The sequence below is a fragment of the Eubalaena glacialis genome, chromosome 17 (genome assembly GCF_028564815.1).
Source record: "Eubalaena glacialis isolate mEubGla1 chromosome 17, mEubGla1.1.hap2.+ XY, whole genome shotgun sequence".
NCBI classification, from domain to species: Eukaryota; Metazoa; Chordata; class Mammalia; order Artiodactyla; family Balaenidae; genus Eubalaena; species Eubalaena glacialis.
Genome location: NC_083732.1, coordinates 52,865,910 through 52,888,462, shown reverse-complemented (window position 1 = coordinate 52,888,462; position 22,553 = coordinate 52,865,910). Strand labels below are relative to the sequence as shown.

The window sequence follows — 22,553 nt, the reverse complement described above, 5'->3', positions numbered from 1 at the left end:
CTACCAGTTGTCCCCAAACCATTGAGAAATTGCTTCCCACATCCAACTAATTTAAAAAGTAACCTTTATAACATGCTAAATCCTTATATGTGTCCACTTGGGTCTGTTTTTATAGCCTTTCATACACGAGTATGTTTTTGTCAGATTAATTCATTTCTGTTAATTTTGCTAATTTTACAACTTATATTGTTTTAAGGCAATACAGGACATTGAAAAAGAATGGGCCAAACCCACAGAGGTGCAGAGGCAAAAATTAGAGGCTCTCCAGAAAGAAGACAACCAAACTAAGGTGAATGAAATATTACACCAAGAGAAATCTCTTGAAAGGGAGTTAAAGAAACAGACTGGAATTGAGCTGTTTCTGTAATTTATAAACCCATGAAGCACTAAAAATGGGGCCTTTTTAAAAATGAGAATACCTTCATTGATTTTTCTTTTCATAAAATTAATAAAGGCTTATTGTTTAAAGACTAAAAAATACAGACAATATATTGTGAGTCCTTTGCCAGGTTAATTAATATAGACCTTCAACATCATTTTTAATGACACAGAGTATTCCATTTTATAGTTATGTTATCATTTAGCCAACCAATTTCCTATTATCGGAAGTCAGGTCGTTTCCAGGATTTGCTGCTATAAATCACGTTGGCAGCGAGCGCCATGAGGCCCAGGACTGAGTCTAATTTATACATACTCTGTGTGTTCCCAACACCTGGTATGGTTCCTGGCTGAAAGTCCCTGAACACAGCAGCCAACATCTCTATCTTTGAATACATGTTCTATTATTCTTTAGGATATATTTCTAAATGTCCATTTTTAAAACTTCCATAAATATGGTACCAACTCACATTCCCCCAAGCAGTGTATACGAGTCTGACAAGTCATATTTTAACAGAAGAAATGGCCTTTGCTTCATTGTGTTGTCTTTTTTTTTTTTATCCTTTATACTTTACCAGTGTTCACCACGAAAGCACTGATTTTGAAGAAAATGCCAACAAATTTAGAGGACTCATTTAAACTTAGGTTGATATAGAAAGTAATTCTTCAAAGTCTACCGTGAGAATTTTATTGCTGAGCTGCAAAAAAAGAGAAAAAGCATATACTGCCATGATTTAGTATTTCCCCCCTTGGTATTCCACCACAGCTTTGTCTGAGAAATTTTGAAGTTCAGTTTCTCTGTGTATTTGTAAGTTTGTATAATTACAGCTTCTATTTTGATGGACAGCATATTGCTACTACTTTGGATACAGTTACCAATTCTAAGGACATTTCTGCTCTATAAACTTCTTAATTTAGTAAGAATGCCGTTTTTAACCATGCTGCTTTGCTCTACCAAAATTTGTATTCGTATTTTTGCCACAAAACAAATTTTCTTTTCTTTTTAAAAAAAATTTTTTTTTATTTATTTATTTGGCTGCGTTGGGTCTTCATTGCTGTGCGTGGGCTTTCTTCTAGTTGCGGTGAGCGGGGCCTGCTCTTCCTTGCGGTGTGCAGGCTTCTCATTGGGGTGGCTTCTCTTGTTGCAGAGCACGGGCTCTGCTGCGGGCTTCATTAGTTGTGGCTTGCAGGCTGTAGAGCGCAGGCTCAGTAGTTGCGGCACACGGGCTTAGTTGCTCCGTGGCATGTGGGATCTTTCCGGACCAGGGCTAGAACCCGTGTCCCCTGCATTGGCAGGCGGATTCTTAACCACGGCGCCACCAGGGAAGCCCTAAGTTTTATTTTCTATGTTGAATGTTTTACCTGATTTTATCATACTATTTTGATAGTGGCCTTTTAAAAAGCTCACTTTGAGTGCATGAATTTAGTCCTCTAAATTTTCTTTGCATTTTGTTCAAAATCAATGCTTTAGTGGTTGGCCAAATATAAAGAGTAAAAAAAGATAACACAATGAAGCAGAGGCCATTTCTTTTGTTAAAATATGTTTTGTTTGTCAGACTCATCTATACTGCTTTGGGACAGGGTATGTGTGGGGTTTTTTTTCATTTGAAAAAATATTGAGGGGCTTCCCTGGTGGTGCAGTGGTTGAGAGTCTGCCTGCCAATGCAGGGGACACGGGTTCGAGCCCTGGTCTGGGAAGATCCCACATGCCGCGGAGCAACTGGGCCCGTGAGCCACAATTACTGAGCCTGCGCGTCTGGAGCCTGTGCTCCGCGACAAGAGAGGCCGCGACGGTGAGAGGCCCGCGCACCGCGATGAAGAGTGGCCCCCACTTGCCACAACTGGAGAAGGCCCTCGCACAGAGACGAAGACCCAGCACAGCCATAAATAAATAAATAAAATTTAAAAAAAAAAAAAAATATTGAACCATTATTCAAATTAACAAATGATTTTCTCTTGAAGCATCTGAGAATACTGCTATAAAACCAGCATTATTTAAGTGTTTGTGAAGTTCTGCTAATGGAGTGAACACATTAACAGCTATTGCTTAATTTTATGCACATGTACAAGAAAACTTGGAATTGAAAATGAGTGAAATTAATCTAAAGGAGCAGTCATTTGTTCTAAACCAGAGAGAGGCTAACTATGGCCCATGGGCCACTGTTTGTGTAAATGAAGTCCACGGGCACACAGCCACGCTCATTCATGCATGTATCGTCAAAGGCTGCCTTTGTGCTAGAGTGGAGGAGGTGAGTAGCTGCGATAGAGATCATATGCCCACACAATTGAAAATATTTACTACGTGGCTCTGCAGAAAAGTTTGCCAGGGCTTCCCTGGTGGCGCGGTGGTTAAGAATCCACCTGCCAATGCTGGGGACATGGGTTCGAGCCCTGGTCCGAGAAGATCCCGCATGCCACGGAGCAACTAAACCCTGCGCCACAACCACTGAGCCTGAGCTCTAGAGCCCGTGAGCCACAACTACTGAGCCCACGTGCCACAGCTACTGAAGCCCGGGCGCCTAGAGCCTGTGCTCCACAATAAGAGAAGCCACCGCAATGAGAAGCCGGCACCACAACGAAGAGCAGCGCCCGCTCGCCACAACTAGAGAAAGCCCGTGCGCAGCAATGAACACCCCACGCAGCCAAAAATAAATAAATAAATAAATTTATTTAAAAAAAAAAAAAGTTTGCCAAACCCTGATCTAAATGAAAATACATAACCGTATCTTCGGCAGTTACACATGTTAAATTATCTTTTTCAGGCACCTTTTTTTTTTTTTTTTTTAGGCCACACCATGCAGCATGCGGGATCTTAGTTCCCAGACCAGGGATCAAGCCCATGCCCCCTGCACTGGGAGCACAGAGTCTTAACCACTGGACCGCCAGGGAAGTCCCTTTAAAGTACTTCTTAAAAGAAGTAATTTTCAGGAATTCCCTGGCGGTCCAGTGGGTAGGACTCTATGCTTTCACTGCCGTGGCCCATGTTCAACCCCTGGTTGGGGAACTAAGATCCTGCAAACTGTGTGGCACAGCCAAAAACAAAAACAGAACTAATTTTCAAATAGATAATCCTTTTAGATTTCTGTCCTCTGGTTTTCACACAGTCAGTAATATCAGTGCACCTCCTTTGAATGGCAAATGCCAGCCAGCATTTTGAGCAAAGGTACTTATTCATCAACAACTTTCTTGAGAAATGGAGCTTAACTTTTAGTTAAACAAATACTTTCATCTCTTTTAGAGCATTGCAGCCAAGAGTTTATTACAGATTTTTTAAGTGTTACCAAAGAATAAACTAAATTAAATTTATTTTAATTTAAATTAGTTAAATTAAAGATTTATACCATATAATAAAAAAGAACTTTTGTAGTAAAAGCCATGAAACTCTTCTAAATGCTCTGTGGCAAGATTGCTCCGCCCCGGTCCCCACCCACACAGGTAGGTAGCATCTACTTACAACCTGTCATTTCTGTTGTTGCCCACTGACCCAAAGGGAGGCCCGGCAGCTTAACGCATCTCCTAAGCTGAATGCATGGGCTGCAACACAGTAAGCTGGTCCAACACGTGGCCGGGAGGGACAGTAGCCTGGAATCCTCTGCCGCCTAGTAGCAAGAGTCAGCTGTCCCTCACCGCATATGTCTCAGCAGGTTTCCCTTTATCAGAGAGCGCTCACGTAGTCCTTGAAAGGGAGGTGTAAGTTAACCTTGCTTCAGGGAAGGATTGGGAGAGAGCCAGGTTGTCACTGGGTGGTCCTTCTGACTTAACCATGTGGTAAAGTGAGAACTACCTTCTCTGAGCACACGTCTCCCACCCCATCAGGCAGGACCATGGTGAAGGCTGGAAGAACAAGGTGGAGGTCCCTAAACTGATACCAGGTTATTTGAATGCAGTCATTAATAATCACTTTTTTAAAAAAAAAAGTCCTCAATAGACATTAACAAGACAGGACGCCAGGACCACAGGTGTGAAATGCAGCTGTCCTCTGTTCTTGAGTAACATCAGAAGCAGAGGGAAAATCTAAACCTTAAGCATCACTAACATTAAACATTCCCTTGGCACTTTTGGGCTGTGGAACTCTACCTAGAGAGAAGACTCACTCTTGCCCTCATTTCATTGCCATTTCCAAAAACTCTGTCTCTGACAATTAATGCCACCAGCATATAAAACAGCCTGTAAAAATGAACTACTTTCCTGATCTCAGCTTAGTTTTTTAAAACACAGCATTTTAAATATACACTTTGTTTATTTTGCTGCTATAATCTGCTGAGATAGAATCCTAACTATTCATTCGATTTCCTTCTACTCTTTTCTTCCTTCTTCATTCACACATCGAATATTTTTATTTCCACTATGTCTAAGCACTGTAGCAGGAGCAGGGACACAATGGTCAACGAGGCAGGACACACCATGAACGTGGGCAGCCTTTATTGTCAGCACAAGGGGCATTGTCTTCATTGGCATTGTCCAGAAGAAAAAGGTGCTTTCACTGTGACTCCATTCCATGTGTTGCATTAGAATGGTAGTAGCTTCTGACGTGAGATTTTCATCTGCTTCAAGCAGTCTTTTGCTTCCTCCATCCCCCACCCCCCTTTGGAGCAGTTTTTGGAGCTCTCCCAAGAGGTGTGGCACTATGGATACGTGCAGCTGGATCCCTGTACCTGTGACTACCCAGAACCCGGCTGTGGGACCGTTCTTTCTGTTGGCAATAATGAGATCAGCTGCTGCATAACCCTGCCTGATAACCAGACCCAGGATGTCATTTTCCAGATGAACAGAGTGAAGTGCTGGCAGGTCACTTTCCTTGTGAGTATCTTGGCAGCTTGCCTTACCCATGATTTAAAGCCTCCACCCATGATATTAAAGTCCTAGTGTTCTTGGATGACAACAGTGGTACTGGGGAGACAGATTTGCCATTGAAATCAGTACCTTGAGTGGGCTGGCGTCTAAGCCACAGTAAACATCACCTAGTGGTAAAAACCTGTCTATTATCTGGTACAAGTTCCCCACCCTTGCTGTAGAGACAACCATCTTCCCACCTTCCACCTTCAGGCTTCTTTACTGCTTGAAGGGTGTTTAAAGTAATAACAACGAGTAGCAATAACAGCTACCATTTATTGAGCACTCAATACGTTCTCAGTACTGACAAGATCTCTATGCTTGGAAACTGAACACTGCCCATCAGAGCTATTTTTAAGGATCCCCGGCATCATACCTACATTGTCATCTCCTCCCAAGAGAAACCCTTCTGATCAGACTTACTGAGTGCCTACTTTGTACCAGGTGCTGTGCTGGGCAATGCCGCATCTGCTATTTAATTAAGTTCTTAAAAATAACCCAGTGAGCTAAGAGGGATTATCCCCTTTACACAGGAAATGGAGGTTAACTAGTAGAGGATGAATGCTACTAGAGAAACCATGATACCCAGTTGCTAAATCCATGAAACCCATAGGGATTTTTTAGCTGGCTTGGTACTAGGCCTGTCTGTGGCATTTGATGCAGTCAACCATGTCTTCCTTTTCAAAACTTCCCCTGCTTCCTCCCCTAATTTTGAGGGCTGCCTCTCCCTCTGACTACTCCTGAAATGCTGGTGTTTCCTGGGGTTCCATTTCTAGCATCTTTCCTCTACATATTCCCTGAAATCAATTACAGATGACTGGTTAAAAGTCCAGTATTTCCTACTGCATTCATGACATCTTCACCAAGTGTTTCATAGACACCTCAAACTCAACCTTTCCCCAAGCCAGACTCATCTTTTCCCTCTCATGCCCATCCTAAGGTTCTTCCTCCAGTGTTCCCTATCTTGATAAAGGGAACCTCTACCACCACTCCTTAATTGCCAAACCAGCAATCTTGAAATAATCTCTGGCTTTTCTCTTACCTTACATGGTTTTTAAAAAAAAAATTTTTTTTTATTGAAGTATAGTTGATTTACAATGTTTCAGGTGTACAGCAAAGTGATACAGTTTCATATGTGTATATGTATATATTCTTTTTCAGATTCTATTCCATTATAGGTTATTATAAGATATTGAATATAGTTCCCTGTGCTATACAGTAGGTCCTTGTTGTTTATTTTACATATAGTAGTGTGTATCTGTTAATCCCAAATTCCTAATTTATCCTCCCCCCACCTTATACTTTTAATTGCTGATAGAGACCTATCTATTCTATGACCCTGCTATCCCTCAAAACTCTCCCTTTCTCTCTGCCCTCACAGCTTGGTCTCAACATTTCCTGCCTGGATGAAATCCACAGCCTCCTAACCCTTCTTTCTGTGCCACTCTTTCCCTCTGGGGGTCAGAAAAAAATATATCATATGATTTCAGGCTTTTTAAACTATGGGAACTTGTTTTGTGGCCCAAAGTTTGGTCTATCTTGAAATGTCCAATGTGCACTTGAAAAGAATGTAAATATACACTGCCACTATTGGGTAGAATAGTCTATAAATGTCAATTATGTCAAGCAGTTGATGGTGTTCAAATAGCCTCTGTCCTTACACATTTCTCTCTACTTGTTCTGTCAGTTACTGTGAGGAGTGTTAAAATCTTCAACTATAATTGTAGATCTGTCCATTTCTTTGGGATATATCAGTTTTTTCCTTCTTTTCCTGCCTTCTTTTGACTGAGTGACTATTTTATGATTCTACTCATTTGCACTGTTGTTTTTTTTTAAATACCTTTTAAATTTATGGTTATTTAAGAGATTTTAATATGTATCTTTAACTTATTACAGTCTACTTTCAAATATTACACTATTTCACAAAAAGGGTAAAAACCTTACAACAGTGTACCTCTATTTGTCCCTTCTGTCCTTTGTGGTATTTGTTGCTGTACTTTATTTCTACATATAAGCCTCATGCTATATTATAATTATTTTTGCTTTAAACAGTTAATTATTTTTTAGGTAAACTTTTAATTTTGACATAATTGTAGATTCACATGCAGTTGAAAGAAATGGTACAGAGATCCTGCATACACTTTACCCACTTTTCTCCAATTATTACATCTTACAAAACTATAGTACGACATCACCACCCAGGGTATTGACATTGATACAATGAAGAGTCAAGGCATTTCCATCATCACAAGGATCTCTCATGTTGGCTTTTTATAGCTGCATCCACTTTCTCCCACCCCCATCCCTCCTTAAACCCTTGCAACCACTAATCTATTTGACATTTTCATATTGTATCATTTCAAGAATATTATATAAAACTTTTGGAGGTAATGGATATATTTATTACTTGATTGTGGTGATGATTTCATGTATATATGCATATGTCCAAACTCTTCAAATTGTGTACATTAAATATGTGCAATTTTTTGCATATCAATTATACCTCAACTGAAAAAACAAACACACATAAAACAAGGTTATGTATTGATCGGTTGATGAAAATGTTGTGACCAGAGGTTCACAGGAACCTAAACCTATGTTTCCCCTTGGGCTGTTTTTCAGTACCCACTAATTTAGTGTTTATGGTATCATTATAGAACATGACTACTGTGAATAATAAGAATTGACTGTGTTTAGGAGGTAAAAATATAAATAAAAGCAAGGAATTGATTACCTTAAAAAATAAAATAATATTACATGAGTATAATCAAACATTATGTAGCCTTTTGGGATTTTCTTTACTTAGCATAATTCTTTGGAAATTCACTCAGCTTGTTGTGTATTTCAGTAGTTTGTTTCTTTTTGTTGCTGAGCAGTATTCCATGGTAGGGAATGGCTAAAATTTGTTTAACTACTATCTAGTCGTTTTCAGTTTTTAGCTATTATGAATAATGCTGCTATAAATATTCATGTATAAGCTTTTGTCTGAGCACAAGTCTTCATTTTTCTAGGATAAATGCCCAGGAGTGCCATTTATGGGTCATGTGGAAGTTGCATATTTAATTTTTTAAGAAACTGCCGAACTGTTTTCAAGGGGGCTGTGCCAGTTTACATTCCCACCAGTGATGTATGAGCAATCCAGTCTCTCTGGATCCTCCTCAGCAATTGGGTGTTTTCACTATTTTTTATTTTATCCACCCTGATAAGTGTTTAATGGTATTTAATGATTTGATTAGATTTGCTTTTCTCTCATGGCTAATGATGTTGAACATCTTTTCATGTGTTTATTTGCCATCTGTATATCTTCTTAGGTGAAATGTCTTTTCATATCTTTCACCCATTTTCCAATTGGATTGTTTGTTTACTGTTGAGTTTTGAAAGTACTTAAATTTATTGTAGATACTAGTCCTTTGTTAGATATGCGGTTTGCAAATATTTTCTTTCACTTTGCAGTTTTTCATTTTCTTAATAGGGCCTTTTGCAGAGCAAAAGATTTTAATTTTGATTAAGTCTAATTCATCTGTTTTTTTATTGTGTTTCTGGTGTCAAGTCTAAGAATTCTTTGCCAAACCCTAAATCCTGAAGGATTTTTCCCGGGGTTTTTTTTTTTTTTTTTTCCCTAAAAGTTGTATAGTTATAGGTTATACATTTAAGTCCATGACCCATTTTGAGTTAATTTGCATATAGGGCGTGAAATTTAGAACATGGTTCCCTTTTTTTGCCTATGGAAGTCCAATTGCTCCAGCACCACTTGTTGAAAAGGCTATCTTTTCTCAATTGAACTGCTTTTGTACCTTTGTCAAAAATCAGTTGTGCACATTTGTGTGGGTTTATTTCTGGATTCTCTGCTCTGTTCCACTGATCTTTGTGTCTATCCCTCCACCAATACCACACCATCATTCTCTTCCTTTGTAACAGTTTTAGTGAGATATAATTCATAAACCATGCAATACATGTGCCACCCTCCAGGAGGGTAGCATTTCCTGACAGTCCTACCTAGAGAGCCACAGCGAAGAGGGAAATTTTTCCCAAGGGAATTTGAAACTCCAGTTCTAGAAGAGAAAGGGATAGACGCTGTATAGCAAAAACCACAGGGGCTTTCTCCAGGCTTTCAGGATCTGGCCCTACCCTGCTTCTCTAAGTCCCTTTTCTCACCACCTCCCCATGCCTCGCAGTCTGTGCTTCAGCCGCACTCCAGTGTGCCAGGTTCCCTCAGGCCTCAGTGCATTTGCACTTGTTTTTTCTTCTACCAGGAACCACTTGTCACCATCACCCACCTCCCCCCAAAAAAAACATACAACAAACTTGGATAATTTCTACTTCTCCTCAAATAACACCACCCCCCTCCCCGCCCCCCCCCCCCCGCCCCAGCCTCCTCCAGCCTTCCTTTACATCCTAGTCTGGATTAGGTGTCCATCCTATTTACTTCCATAGACCTGTATTCATTTCCCTTATAATATTGATACTTATTATATCACACTACGATGATTTGCTTTAATGGCTCCCAAGTAGATTGATATTTATAGTTTCTTGAGAATAGGAATAGTCTCACTTGTTTTGATATTTTGCCCAGCACGTAATAGACACTTACATTCCTACTGAATATCAAATAATATCTTTTCCTTTGTAGGGGACTCTGCTGGATACAGATGGGCCCCAGCAAACTCTCAACCAGAACTTAGAGCTCAGATTTCAGTATAGTGAGGATAGTCACTGGCAGTGGTTTGTTATTTACACCAAACAGGTAAGTTCTTAAGGCAGAGCAGGAAAACCTTCTGTGCTAAAATGCTTTCTTGCACTCTGGGGTGGACAAAGCACATTACCCCAAACCAACTTGAGCAGAGTACTAGAGTATGCTACACATGCTCTTTTGAGCCTGTAATGTCATTTATTTTGTTTGGTTTCATTTTATTTTATTTTACTAGTCACCAAAGCTTTCATATCAGTTAGAAATGAATTTAGTTACCAAGTAACAGAAGACTCAACTAACAGTGACTTAGACCATGGGTCAGTAAACTTTTTCTCAAAGAACCAGTTGGTAAATATTTTAGGTTCTGAGGTTCATATGGCCTCTGTTGCAACTACTCAACTCTATTGTAGCACAAAAGCAGCCACAGACAATACATGAACGAATGGGTGTTTCAATAAAACTTTATTTATAAAAAGAGGTGGGATGGCTAGATTTGTTTGCCAACCCCTGGCTTAGACAATACAGATATTTATCATCTCATTTAATAAGAATACTGGAGGCAAGTGATTGGCATCTCTATAATTCGTTTGGCATTTTCCAAGTAGATAAAAGCTATCCCTTTTATCTGGAAAGCAAAAGCCTTACCCCAGAAGCCCCCCAGTAGACTTTCCATTTTGTCTCATTGGCTGGAACTGGGTCACATGAGCACTCCTAGCTGCAAGGGAGTCTGGGAATCAAGCATTTAGCATAGAGGAACTGGATTCATGATCAGTTTAGAATAAGTATCATTGCCTAGAGCTGGGTACTTCCAAATCAGTGTTCTGTTACGAGGGAAGAAGGAACAATGGCTGTTGGGTAGCAATAATTAAATTTGAAATAATTGAAATAAAAAATCCATTAAAAAATCTAATTTTCTAAATGCCAAATCCAATTGAAAATTCTTTTTACGGAGATAAACTATTTCAATTTGGAGTCAAAACTACAGAAGTTCTAAAATGAAACCAAAATATCAAAGTAATCTATGCATCAACATTATATTCAACTTGAGTCCCTGGTGATCATACTCACTTCTGTGTTCCATGGAGCATTCTGGTTTCAGGCACAAAGCTCCCTTTCAACTCTCTACTGGTACAGGGGTGATCAGGAGATAATAGATATCAACGTCCTCTGAAAAACACAAAGTACTAAACCAACATCCTAGGTTAAAGAAATGTCTCCCCAGGTTCACCTTAAATAGAAAACATTCTTAGGGAAATGATAGGATGGTTTGCCGAGGCAAGATCTGCAGTCACTTGGAGAGACACAGAGAGATTTTGGCAGTGAAACCACGCCCTTCCACTAGAATGTTATGTGCAGTAGTTAAATTTTATTATGGTCTTTTAATCTAGTCCGAGGCAAATGAGTTTAAGCCACTATAGAGACGTGCAATAAACATTCTTTTAAAGGATTCCTGGTAAGGTCTTATTTCCTTTGGAGTGTGGGTTTATTGATCTGCACCCAAGAGCTGCTTCTGCAAAAGACAGAAATGTGGCTTGTGTGCCTTGCAAATACAAAAAAGGACTGGGGCCCAAATCGTTCCCGAGCCCTTTAAACAGAAGCTCTGTCCCTTCATATTTAATAAACCTTACCTGGCTTATAGCAGAATCCTAACCTACATATCTCTGTACTTTGTACAGGAGTATGGAATCAGTCCCCACCTTGTGAGACACCACTAAACACCCTTCCTAGCTGCATCAGCTCAGAGTTTGTTGTTTTAACTATTTCGTACCCTGGTTTTGTGTAGGTTACATATATGCACAGATAAACAGGGTTAGTTTTCAGCTAAACCAGGAAGGCAAATTTTGTTTCTGTGTATAAACCCCACATCTGTGACTCTTTTCCTTGTTGGTGGCAGCCCTTTCTTTTCCCTTCCCTCCTTTCTCTCCCCTTAGATAAAATGCAACCCATCAAGCTCTACAGTCCTGCAAAACTTTGGAATGCTCCCTCTGTGTAGCCCAGTCGCCCTCTAATTCTGCTTTCTCTGTCCTGTCCTCCAAGAGTTTTCTATATCGGCTACCACCCCCAGCTGAGTTTTCTCTCCCTCTCCCCCCTCCTCCTCTCCATCATTTCCCCAGTCCCCAGCCACCCTGTTCAGTGACCATCCTTGAGCACAAATTTATACTAAAGTTCTATAGCCTCAAGCTTTGAGCTTCAGTTGTCTCAAACCTCAGTCGGGCTGAATAAGAAAAGAACAAGCCAAGAGTTGAGAGCAGAAAAAAAGAGGGGAAAAAAAGGATTTGTGGGAAAGGAGCAAATGGGAAAATCACAGGGAACCTTAAATTTGGCACATGGGGTGAAGTTCCTGGAAAAAGGAAGCCCCGGCTTTTGTGCAGCAAGATGGATGACGCGTGTCTTGGCACTAACAGCGATGAGCCAGAAATAAGCCACAGGTGATGCTGGCAGCAACTGACAGTCTTGACAGTGAATGATTAAAAATACCAGAAAATTTAAAAATGAAGAAAAACAACTAATTTTGTCTTTAGTTCAGTAAAAGCCATAAGGTACTAATATATTCTTTCAAACAGGTTAGTATGTATGCCTAATAATAGGTCTCTCAGTCATTATGCATACAGTTAAATATAAGATTGACCATCATCAGTTGATTTGATTGCAATTATAAGCAGTTTTTATTATTTGTTGCTCATAAGACATGAGCTGTTTACAAAGTAATAGAAAAAAAGGGATGTAAGGGGGAAGTTTTGAAAGGGAAAAAGATTAATAATGAGATCCTGGTCATTTTTAATCTACCTTTTTAAAAATTACTGCAAATATATCCATGTAATTGAGAAAATTTATGGTTATTTGCTAATTATATCTTATGCAAATTAATGAAAGTTAAAGAAGAACTCTAAATTCTTTTTTTTTTAATTAATTAATTTATTTATTTATTTATTTTTGGCTGCGTTGGGTCTTTGTTGCTGCATGAGGGCCTTCTCTAGTTGTGGCGAGTGGGGGCTACTCTTCGTTGCGGTGTGGGGGCTTCTCATTGCGGTGGCTTCTCGTTGCAGAGCACGGGCTCTAGGGGCGCGGGCTTCAGTAGTTGTGGCACGCAGGCTCAGTAGTTGTGGCACACGGGCTCTAGAGTGCAGGCTCAGTAGTTGTGGCGCACGGGCTTAGTTGCTCCGCGGCATGTGGGATCTCCCCAGGCCAGGGCTCGAACCCGTGTCCCCTGCATTGGCAGGCGGATTCTTAACCACTGCGCCACCAGGGAAGTCCCCTAAGTTCTTAAAAGCATACTGTTCTAGGGCAGAGCACAAAATCTGCTTCGCTGTATGAAGAGGGAAGGAAGAGAATGAGGATCTCTTCAATTGAGAGAGTTCTTTATTTCTGGGTTTCTTAGGCTTTTTTGCTGAGTAGCTGCTTGAAAAAGATGATCTCAGAAAAGATGGTAAAGCAAGCTGCAGAGAATCCAGAAATGGTAAGTGCTCTTATCTGTGTATATGTTTCACTTTGTTTCCACCATCAGCTGATGAAAAACTACACTGATGAATTCCCTGGGCCAGCAAGTCTGGTCCTCAAGGGAAGAACCCAACTGCCCAGAAGTGAGCTTCTCTGTCTTCTGGGAGCTCAGTCTTCAGAATGCAAGCCATTTTTTCCAAGGAGAAGTCGTCCTTGGATTGCTGAGAACTCTGTAATCCTCTACTCTGTATCCTTGTATTTCTACCTTCCCCCAAACGGAAGACTCCAGATTTACCACAAAAGCAACATCAGAAAGACAGGATCCTAAGAGGTCTTTAACACAGCAGCAATGAGCTTACATAAGCTCTGCAGTTTTGTCTCTAGAAAGAACTCACAGCCTCTTAATACTTCCACGGTGCCAAATTAAAATGCCTTTAGCAGTTTGGAGAAGCCATTGAGTAAAAGAAGCTCTCAAGGCTATAATTTTTCCTCAATGTAAAATTTGCTTTGTTTTTCTAGTCTTCATCTCTTCAATAAAGGCCTAGTTACTCATTGAAAATGTTGGTGCTATAAAGAGAGTTCCTGAGATTTTAAACTTTCTACTTGCCTTGTCACCATCATGAAAAAAGCTTGTCCCAAATAAGATAGTACAGTTTGGTTTTAAATAAAAAATGATTACAAATACTAATGCTTGGTTGACATTTGTAAACATAATTCTCTTGCAGAATAGTACACTGGTCTTTAAAAATACAACAGAAAATATTTGAAAACTTTCCCTAATGTTTTCATTTAATTTTAGTGTTTTATAAAAGAGTGGATAATACCATTAGTTTAACATTGATCTTTACTTGACTTAGCAGTTTTTTTCTAAGAAAAAACTTGCATTTTATACTTATTTCTCTTTCTTCTAGAACTGAAAATATTTTCCCAGGGAAGATAAAATTCACTGCCCATTGGTGTTCGAACACTTCAAAATGTACTAGAAAGTAGCAAATCAAAACAATAAAACAATCAAGGATGCTTTTTTTTTTTTTAATTAAGAACTTGTCTTTTTTCTTTTCTTTTTTTGGCTGTGTTGGGTCTTTGTTGCTGCGCATGGGCTTTCTCTAGTTGTGGCTAGCGGGGGCTACTCTTCATTGTGGTGCACGGGCTTCTCATTGTGGTGGCTTTTCTTGTTGCAGAGCACAGGCTCTAGACACGTGAGCTTCAGTAGTTGCAGCACGCTGGCTCAGTAGTTAAGGCACACAGGCAGTAGGGTGCACAGGCTTCAGTAGTTGCGGTGCGTGGGCTCAGTAGTTGTGGCTTGTGGGCTCTAGAGCACAGACTCAGTAGTTGTGGCGCACGGGCTTAGTTGCTCCACGGTGTGTGCAGTCTTCCTGGACCAGGGATTGAACCCGTGTCCCCTGCATTGGCAGGCGGATTCTTAACCACTGCGCCACGAGGGAAGTCCCAAAGATGCTCTTTTTAAAAGAGTAATAAAATCTAACCTCCTAGGCAGGATGGACCCTCTTAGGCTCCAATTTACATATTTACATATATATATGATAAATATGTATAAACATAAATATATCATGTCATTATACATATGTGTGTGTGTATATATATGTAGAGAGAGAGAGAGACAGATACTGAGAGACAGAGAGAGAAAAGTAATTAAAGTAGCCCCATTAAAAGGGAGAAGTACTCTCAAATGTGGTTCAGTAAAGTGTAAGCTATTTGACGCAGGAAATACTTGTACAGTGAATAGCAAAAGAGTTTGCTCTATAATAGGAGAAGGTAGTAGTCTATTTAAAGTTTTAAAGAAAAACAAGCACGCTACCACATTCCTTAGATTTGCATGCAAATTAAAATCTATAGTTATCCCAGTGGCTGACAGCAAAATCAGCATGGTAGTCAATAAAACTTGTACTGCTTTATCCAAATACTCAAGTTTTATTTCCACGAACTCTTTATTTCTTCCCTTATTTTGGTTCTTAGAAAGAAAGTTAAGACCCTTCCTCTTGAAAATTGGCTGTTGTAGGAATAGTCCACATTTCAAGAGAATGTTGTAGGAATAGTCCACATTTTAGTCTGGAATTTCATCTAAAAACCCCTGGGTAGAACGGGACCCTGGAAGGGAAATAGAACAGACAGATCAGCTGTTTAACTGCGACTAAGTTCTAGACCTCCTCACAAAGCACAACTGATGGGAACAAGTCATTTTATGGAGCTTAAAGTAGCCATATAAATGTCTGACTGTGACATTCACTCATTTTCTAGGTAAACACATAACGTCTGAACTGACACCTATCGCTTATAGAAGGCTTGTATGGACTAAGATACAGAGGTCTCTAATTTGCAAGGCAGAATAAATTCTAAGATTTTGATAATTGTGAAGAATCTGGGGAGGGAAAGAGAAATTAAGAAAACTGTAACCAAATGAGCCCCATAAATAAAGCAGATGGTCCCTAGGGAGATTAAATAGTACTGTTTTATCCTGGTAAGAAGGAAGGAGCGAAAGAAGAAATTTAGTGCTAACAAAGTTAATTAGCTTAGTTAGCTTTAAGCAATGCTTTCAAAGGTAAGACTTGAACCATTTATGAAGAGATCATTAAAATTTGAAGTCAAACAAATGCACTAAAGAAAAATGTAAAGACGCAACAAAAAACATGTTAAATTCTTCAGACAGTATTAATTGAAAACCAGAAAGGGAAAAAGAAGTGTAACATTCTTCTTAGAGCTATGCTCCTACACAAAAACCTAAATTGTTTTTTTTTAATATTTGCTACTTGTAACTAGAACAGAATTAAAGGATTATTTTATTTGAAAATAAAGTCTATTAGTTAGGAGTAGATTTGGCTTCCTGTAACAAAAAACAAAACAAGACAAAATAAGTGTCTTGGACAAAATAAAAGTTTGTTTCTCTCTCATCTAAAAGAAGCCAAGAAGTAGGCAGTCTGGGGCTGGGATGGTGACTCCATGATGTCACCAGAGACCTTTCTGCTCTACCATCTTCAGTGGGTCTGAATCTCTAAATTGGTTTTCCAAAAAATGGCAAAGAACAGGTAGCCTTCTGATTCCAGCTTGCCTCATACCTCCCCTCCCCTCCCCAACTACCATTGCCATAAATATTTCTCTCTCCACTCCTCTTTCATTTGGGGCAAGATCAGACTATGTAAAAGGCCACTGGGTTCAGAGATGGGTGCTTTGAAGTGTGTTTCTGCTATGTGATGAGAAGGGGAAACACCAAGGGCAGTGCTATCTGATGTCCCAGGAATGGTAGCCTTTGCATAGCTGGTCCAGTTCAGAAAACAGAAAATGTACTGACATTACAGTCATCACAAGAATGGTCTGAGCACAGCAGGAGGACAAAGTTTTAGAGAGCCAGGGGGAAGTTACTGTGCAGGAATGAAGGGTTATATTATTAACAGAAATTCTGTTGATGAGAGAGAGAGTGCAGGAATACTGCATTATGAAAAAAGGATTACCTTTTTCCCCCAACTTTATTACCCCAGTATATAAAATATATAAAGCCTATTGAAATAAGTCAAGGAAACTGATTATAACAGAAATTGCTTAACATTTGTAGTGGGTTCTATTTCATTTCTACATGGGGAGGGGGAGGGGAAGGAGACTAGGAGAGAGAAAAATTCCGGGAGGTTTCCCCCAACTTCTGTATTTCGTCGCACAAGACTACTTACAAACTATAATGTAATGTCGTAAAATAATAATAACGAAACACATAAGATATCAGAACATTAATTTCTCATTTACCAAGACCTAATAATGATTTTTTAAAACTATTGAGATAGGCTTCAACTATATAACCATCTCTGTTGAGAATATTAACCTAAAGGAAGTCCTAAGTATCCTTCAAAGCAATGTATTTTATGGCAAAATTAAGTTAAAAGGTAATGCTCTTTTGCAGTGTCATGTTATTTATCCCACTTATTTTGTAATGTCCCACTCTATAGTCTCATGAATAATAAGCAATAATAAACAACTTAGTTAATTCACCCCCTCATTCTATCATTTACCAATGCCTATGTTTACCATATAGTGGCTAGAAACTGAGAATCCAGTGTTAAGAAGTTTATTTGTTGAAGGAGAAAGGCAATTAGTACAGAAACATTCAAGATTATAGAGTGATAAGTTGAGATACACACATAATGCATAGTTGTTTAATAGCAGTTCTTTTCTTTTTCTATAAGGAGAGTCTAAGAGCACTTTCCCCTAAACCCTGGCTAGGAGACTTACCTTTGTGTGCTGTGACCTCGCCCTCTGACCTCCAGCCTCCAACCGGTGTCACCCAGGGGGAAACCCAGTGAGGTTGGAGAGTGGGAGAAAATGGAGACTGGGGTATTTATTTCTCCAACTCTGTCCCAGCTGGGTCTCTGGGGTTGGCCCGGCCCTCTACTGAGGGCCACAGCTCCTGTAGGTGGCCTCTCCTCCCTGCTGCTACGGCCACTCTGGTTCCAGTACCAGCTGCTGCCCTCGCCCCTTCAGGCCTAGAAGCAGTAAGAATTACTCCCACCCTCCCTAGCCCCTCACTGCTAGCCTCCGAGGGCTCCCACACCCCGTCACTGATTCACTTGAATCCTCCCCACACCCCCATTAGGCAGTTCCTTTTAGAAACTCCCCTAGTTACCCCAGGAGTGGGCCATCTGTGTTCTGCTGGGCCCCTGACCGTTATATTAAGTTTACCTTATGTGCATGAGATATATTCAAGTATTTTAAACTTTGGTTTGATTCTTCCCTTGATTAATGATGCCTTTTGATTAATCAAAGCCCCATCTGGCTTTGGTTCAGCCTATGGATTTGAGCTCTGTGGATTATTTCTGGATTCAGGAGTTCATTTCGTGTGAAGTCCTTTTAAAAGCTGTGTTAAATCACAAAATCCACAGGCAGCCTCCAATGTTAAACATTAAGCTTCACTTCACTTTTGGGGGACTCAATTTCTGTAACGCTGAGATACTTGCAAACGAAGGGGGCCTGTGCAGTTGATGAGCAGGTGTCCTGCTGACTGGCAGCCTTCGGGACCATTAAGAGGATTATTGTGGAAGGAGAAATGTGCTGGTTAAATAGATTATTTGTGTGCTCGCTTCTCCGGCTGTGCTGACTGACATTTCACTAATCTGTTTAGCAGATTGAAGTTCCAGAACAAGGCAAAAGTAAAAAACACCACAGTCAACAAAGCCAGGTCTGTGAGTAAAATTATGTAATGGATATATTATAATTCTGATAAATCTGCCCGTTTTTCCCCTTTAAGTTACCAGTCATTCTACTTTTAAGGTTAAGCCAGAATTGTCTTTCACAGAAGCTCCTCCGTATAGGCTGGTCCAATTGGACAACCATCATAGAAATAGTGTCTTTTTACCGTGGCACCCAGTTGGGTGAGGAGAAATACTTTCCTGAATTTATATATAGAAAACTTCCAAGAAGCACACAAAATTCTTTAGTAATTTTCTTCTACATTCCATACATTTTTTAAAAATCCTCTTTCTAGTCTGTATATTTTAGTTTCATTGACTTTCTGCGGTGAACTCTGTATAAAAGAACTTTTAAGTTTATAAACTACTTTTTCAAGCATTTAGGTCTGCTGTGCAGATAACAGTAACAATAAATATCATAATAGAAAGCATTAATAGACACTCATTGCCAGGCACTGTTCGAAGTACTTTTCTGTGGATTAATGCATTTATCCTTACCATGATCCTATAAATCAATTGAGGAAATTGGGGCACAGAGAGTTAGGTGACTTTCTCCAGGCTGTACAGTTATCAATGGTAGAAGGAAGCAGGCAGTCTGATTCCGGAGCCGTGCCCTTAACTAATGCTTCCTTTCAAGGTTCAAATCCTAGAGTGGGTGAACAAAATAAAGGTAGCCTCTAAGTAGCATTTGAATGGGATTTATTATTGGTCCAGCTCCTGTCACAGAGTCCACTGTGTATATAAAGATAGTATATAAGTACAGTATTTATAAATATATAAGGTCCTTCCTTGAGTGAATGAGCTCAGAGAAAAATTTTAAAAACAGATTAAATGCAGAGCTGTCTCTCCTACATAATAACAGCATTTCTGGCTGCTTACATCAGAGACAGGAGGTGAGAACTCCACCAATTACTGGCTGTGTGTCTTCAGGCAGATCAAAAAACTAAATGTGTATAAGGGACTCTTGGGGTGCTTACTGAAATGCAAATTCCTGGGCCTCACCCCAAAAGGTGGATTCAGTAAATCAGCATTTATAGCAAGAACTCCAATGGGAAACACTACACCAAGCTTCAACTTCTTTATCTGTAAAATCACTCCGTCACTTAAATTCATCCATTTCGGCAGCATAGTGATGGCATAGAGCTGTGGTTCTCAGCCTTGGTTGCATATTGTTATCACCTGGAGAGCTCGAAAAACTAATGATGGCTGGGCCGCACCCTCAAAGATTCTGATTTAACTGATCTGAGGGGCCTGGCAGCAGAATTTTTTAAAGCACCCCACGTGGTCTAAAGTACAGCCAGGATTGGAACTATTATCCTAAAACAGTGGTTCTTAGAGTGGGGTCCCTAGACTGGCAGGGTCAGCATCCCTCGGGAACTTACTAGAAATTCAAATTCTCAGGCCCCCAACTTACTGGATCAGAAACTCTGGGGTTGGGGGCCAGCAATCTGTATTTAGCAACCCCTCCAGTTGAGTCTGATGCATGTTTGAGTTTGAGAGCCACTGTCCTAGAACAACAGACAACACAATAGTCAGCATGGGTGAGCAGCAATGCTAAAGCAGGCAAACCTCCCTCACGCTCTGAGCAGGGCCAGCATGTCAGAAGGGGGCCTGGTGTCCAATTATACTGAATTCCAACTTACTTTAGCCAACCTTTATAGAGAGCTTATCCTGAGCTAGGCACTGTTATAATTGCTTTCCACATATAACTCATTTAATCTTCACAGCAACCCAAGTATTATTATTATCTTTGGTTTGTTGCCAAGGGAGCTGAAAACACAGAAAGGTTAAGTAACTTGCCCAAGGTCACACAGCTGGTAAATGACAGAGTTAGTATCCGTACCCAAGCTGTCTTTATTTGTTATTTAACAAATAAAGTTTCTTTGTGCCTTTAACCACTCTGCCATGGGGCCTCTCTATCAAGACAAATCTCTCAGAGAAAAAAAAATTTTAACTGCTCTGCCTGGTGAGCTGCCACACATTTATTTCACCAGGGCCAAAGCCCACTCTCCATGGCCCTGTCTTAGAGATTTTATAAACACTGAAAGCCAACTGTTCACTTACTGAAGGTCTGCAGCAACCATAACTTCTTAAAGTATTTTTAAATAACTATAATACTTTTTAAAACTTTGTGTGGGATGTGCACTAAAGGTTTTGGGTGAAGTTAACAATTGAAAGTCACATGTCTTTAAGAGAAGGGAAAAAGACGAGAGGCAGAGTTCAAGTGTTACCTGGAGAGATCCCAGTGCCTGGAAAGGTGCTCTGGACATGCGTACCTCTCCATACCGGTAGGAAGCACTCAGCACTAACACATGTCTACCTACCTCGGAAACAAAGCTTCTACAGGATAAAACCATTTAAAACAACCAGTGCTTAACAGATACAACCTTTCAGTTGCCTTTTTTATGTTATTTTAAACTTTGGCTTTTTAACTATTATTATTGTTATGGAAATTATTTCCTCTCATATATATTTCTAACCTCTCTGTTTACTTCGTAACAGAAAGACTACTCTAGTTTTCTGCCAAGAAAAAGCAAGATTAAGACAGCTGAAGTTGACTGTGGTTTGGGGACCATAAAGGAGGAAGGTCTTTGAAGAGAAAGTCTAACTTTTTAAAATGTTCTCAAAGGTTGTCTTGACCATGAAAGAGCTTGGGGGTTGAAAGTAGGCTTCCTACCACCAGTGGAAGAAATGTGACTCCTTCCCATTTTTTTCACATTAAGATGGACCATATTCATCAAGACTACTTTAGAACTCTACTCATCTCAAGATTAAAAGGAAATGCAAAACGAAGTTATATAGTTTGTTTTTAGTGACTTATAAATGACAAATGGCAAATCTGAACCAATTAGTACAAAGCTCGTTGGGGTTTTTTTCCCCCTAAAATAGATATTTACCTGGCTTCATGAAACCTTTTATATGTTCTGATATTGCATGAATGAAAGGCTTAATATAAAACACTAAAAATGCATTTGGGGTTAAGATCTGAAGACATGACTCATCAGCTGTGGCTCTAAGAAATGGAATAATTGAAAAAGAAATCTGGACTTCACTAATCCATCACCAGAGCAAGGAGGAGATGAAATACCGATTTGTCTCCTTATATAATTCTGAGCCTACCAATATGGATGTACTCAAAGTAATAGGCTGCCCAGTTCTTTGTTTCTCCACTGTTGTAGTTGTATTCTGTTCTTAGAATACTGAATTCAGTTCAATAGTCATGACGCTATTTTGAATATTTTTATTTTGGAAACCAATGGGGCCCTGCACTTGATATCAGATACCTTAGCTTTAAAACTATGTATACTTTTTCTCTAGACTTTTTCTTATCCAGTTTCAGTTCATCATTAATTAATAGAATTATAGAATAGAATTATATATAGAATTAAGATCGCAGTAAGGGAGAGGGACCGAGGAATCAATGTAATTAGGTAAAGTGCCATATTATAATGTTCTTTTCTAACTGGGTTGTGTAACTAATTATATAATAAATATGAAATATATTCTAGTGAACATAGAATTTATTGATGAAAATTCTGTGAATCATTTTTTGAAGTGTAGAATCTATTAAAGCCCTATAATATTTATAAAGCAATGTCTCTAGCCATAACTTCTAGCGCCATAAAGTTTTATATTTATATTTCAGGCTGTAGTGGGACATTTTTGCAAGGGGGAATCATAAACATCCCAGATCACCCGTGGTGAGTGTATTAATGGGCTAGGATGCATTTTCAGATTAAAATAGAAGCTTATCCTCTATTTTGCCAGTTTAGGAATAGTCAAAGTCTATTTCTATTTAATAGCAAATGCCTACACTGTATAAGGATCTATTGAAGACCCTAGGAATGCAAAGAGAATTTGTATTTGGGGTGAGAAGATGCATATATTAGATTGAACCATATGTAACTGCTGTTTTGTAGGTCAAAAATAGTTGAATGTTACCCATTTCATATGTTGCAACTTGATACATAATTGCGAGTATCCAAGACAGCATGGAGTTGGTGTCCAATGTGTAGTGTGGACCT

At 39.5% G+C, this 22,553-nt stretch overlaps 1 protein-coding gene across 1 annotated transcript in view; it reads left to right on the top strand.

The window, feature by feature from the left end:
* Positions 1 to 21,123, top strand: part of SNX31 (sorting nexin 31) — a 66,273-nt gene extending 45,150 nt beyond the window's left edge. Inside the window, exons 9-14 of the mRNA XM_061171992.1 lie at positions 197 to 289; positions 4,975 to 5,178; positions 9,842 to 9,955; positions 13,281 to 13,358; positions 18,462 to 18,518; positions 21,031 to 21,123. Of these exons, the coding sequence (XP_061027975.1) occupies positions 197 to 289; positions 4,975 to 5,178; positions 9,842 to 9,955; positions 13,281 to 13,358; positions 18,462 to 18,518; positions 21,031 to 21,123 (639 nt within the window). The remainder of the gene's footprint in view (positions 1 to 196; positions 290 to 4,974; positions 5,179 to 9,841; positions 9,956 to 13,280; positions 13,359 to 18,461; positions 18,519 to 21,030) is intronic.
* The last annotated feature ends 1,430 nt before the right edge of the window (positions 21,124 to 22,553 follow it).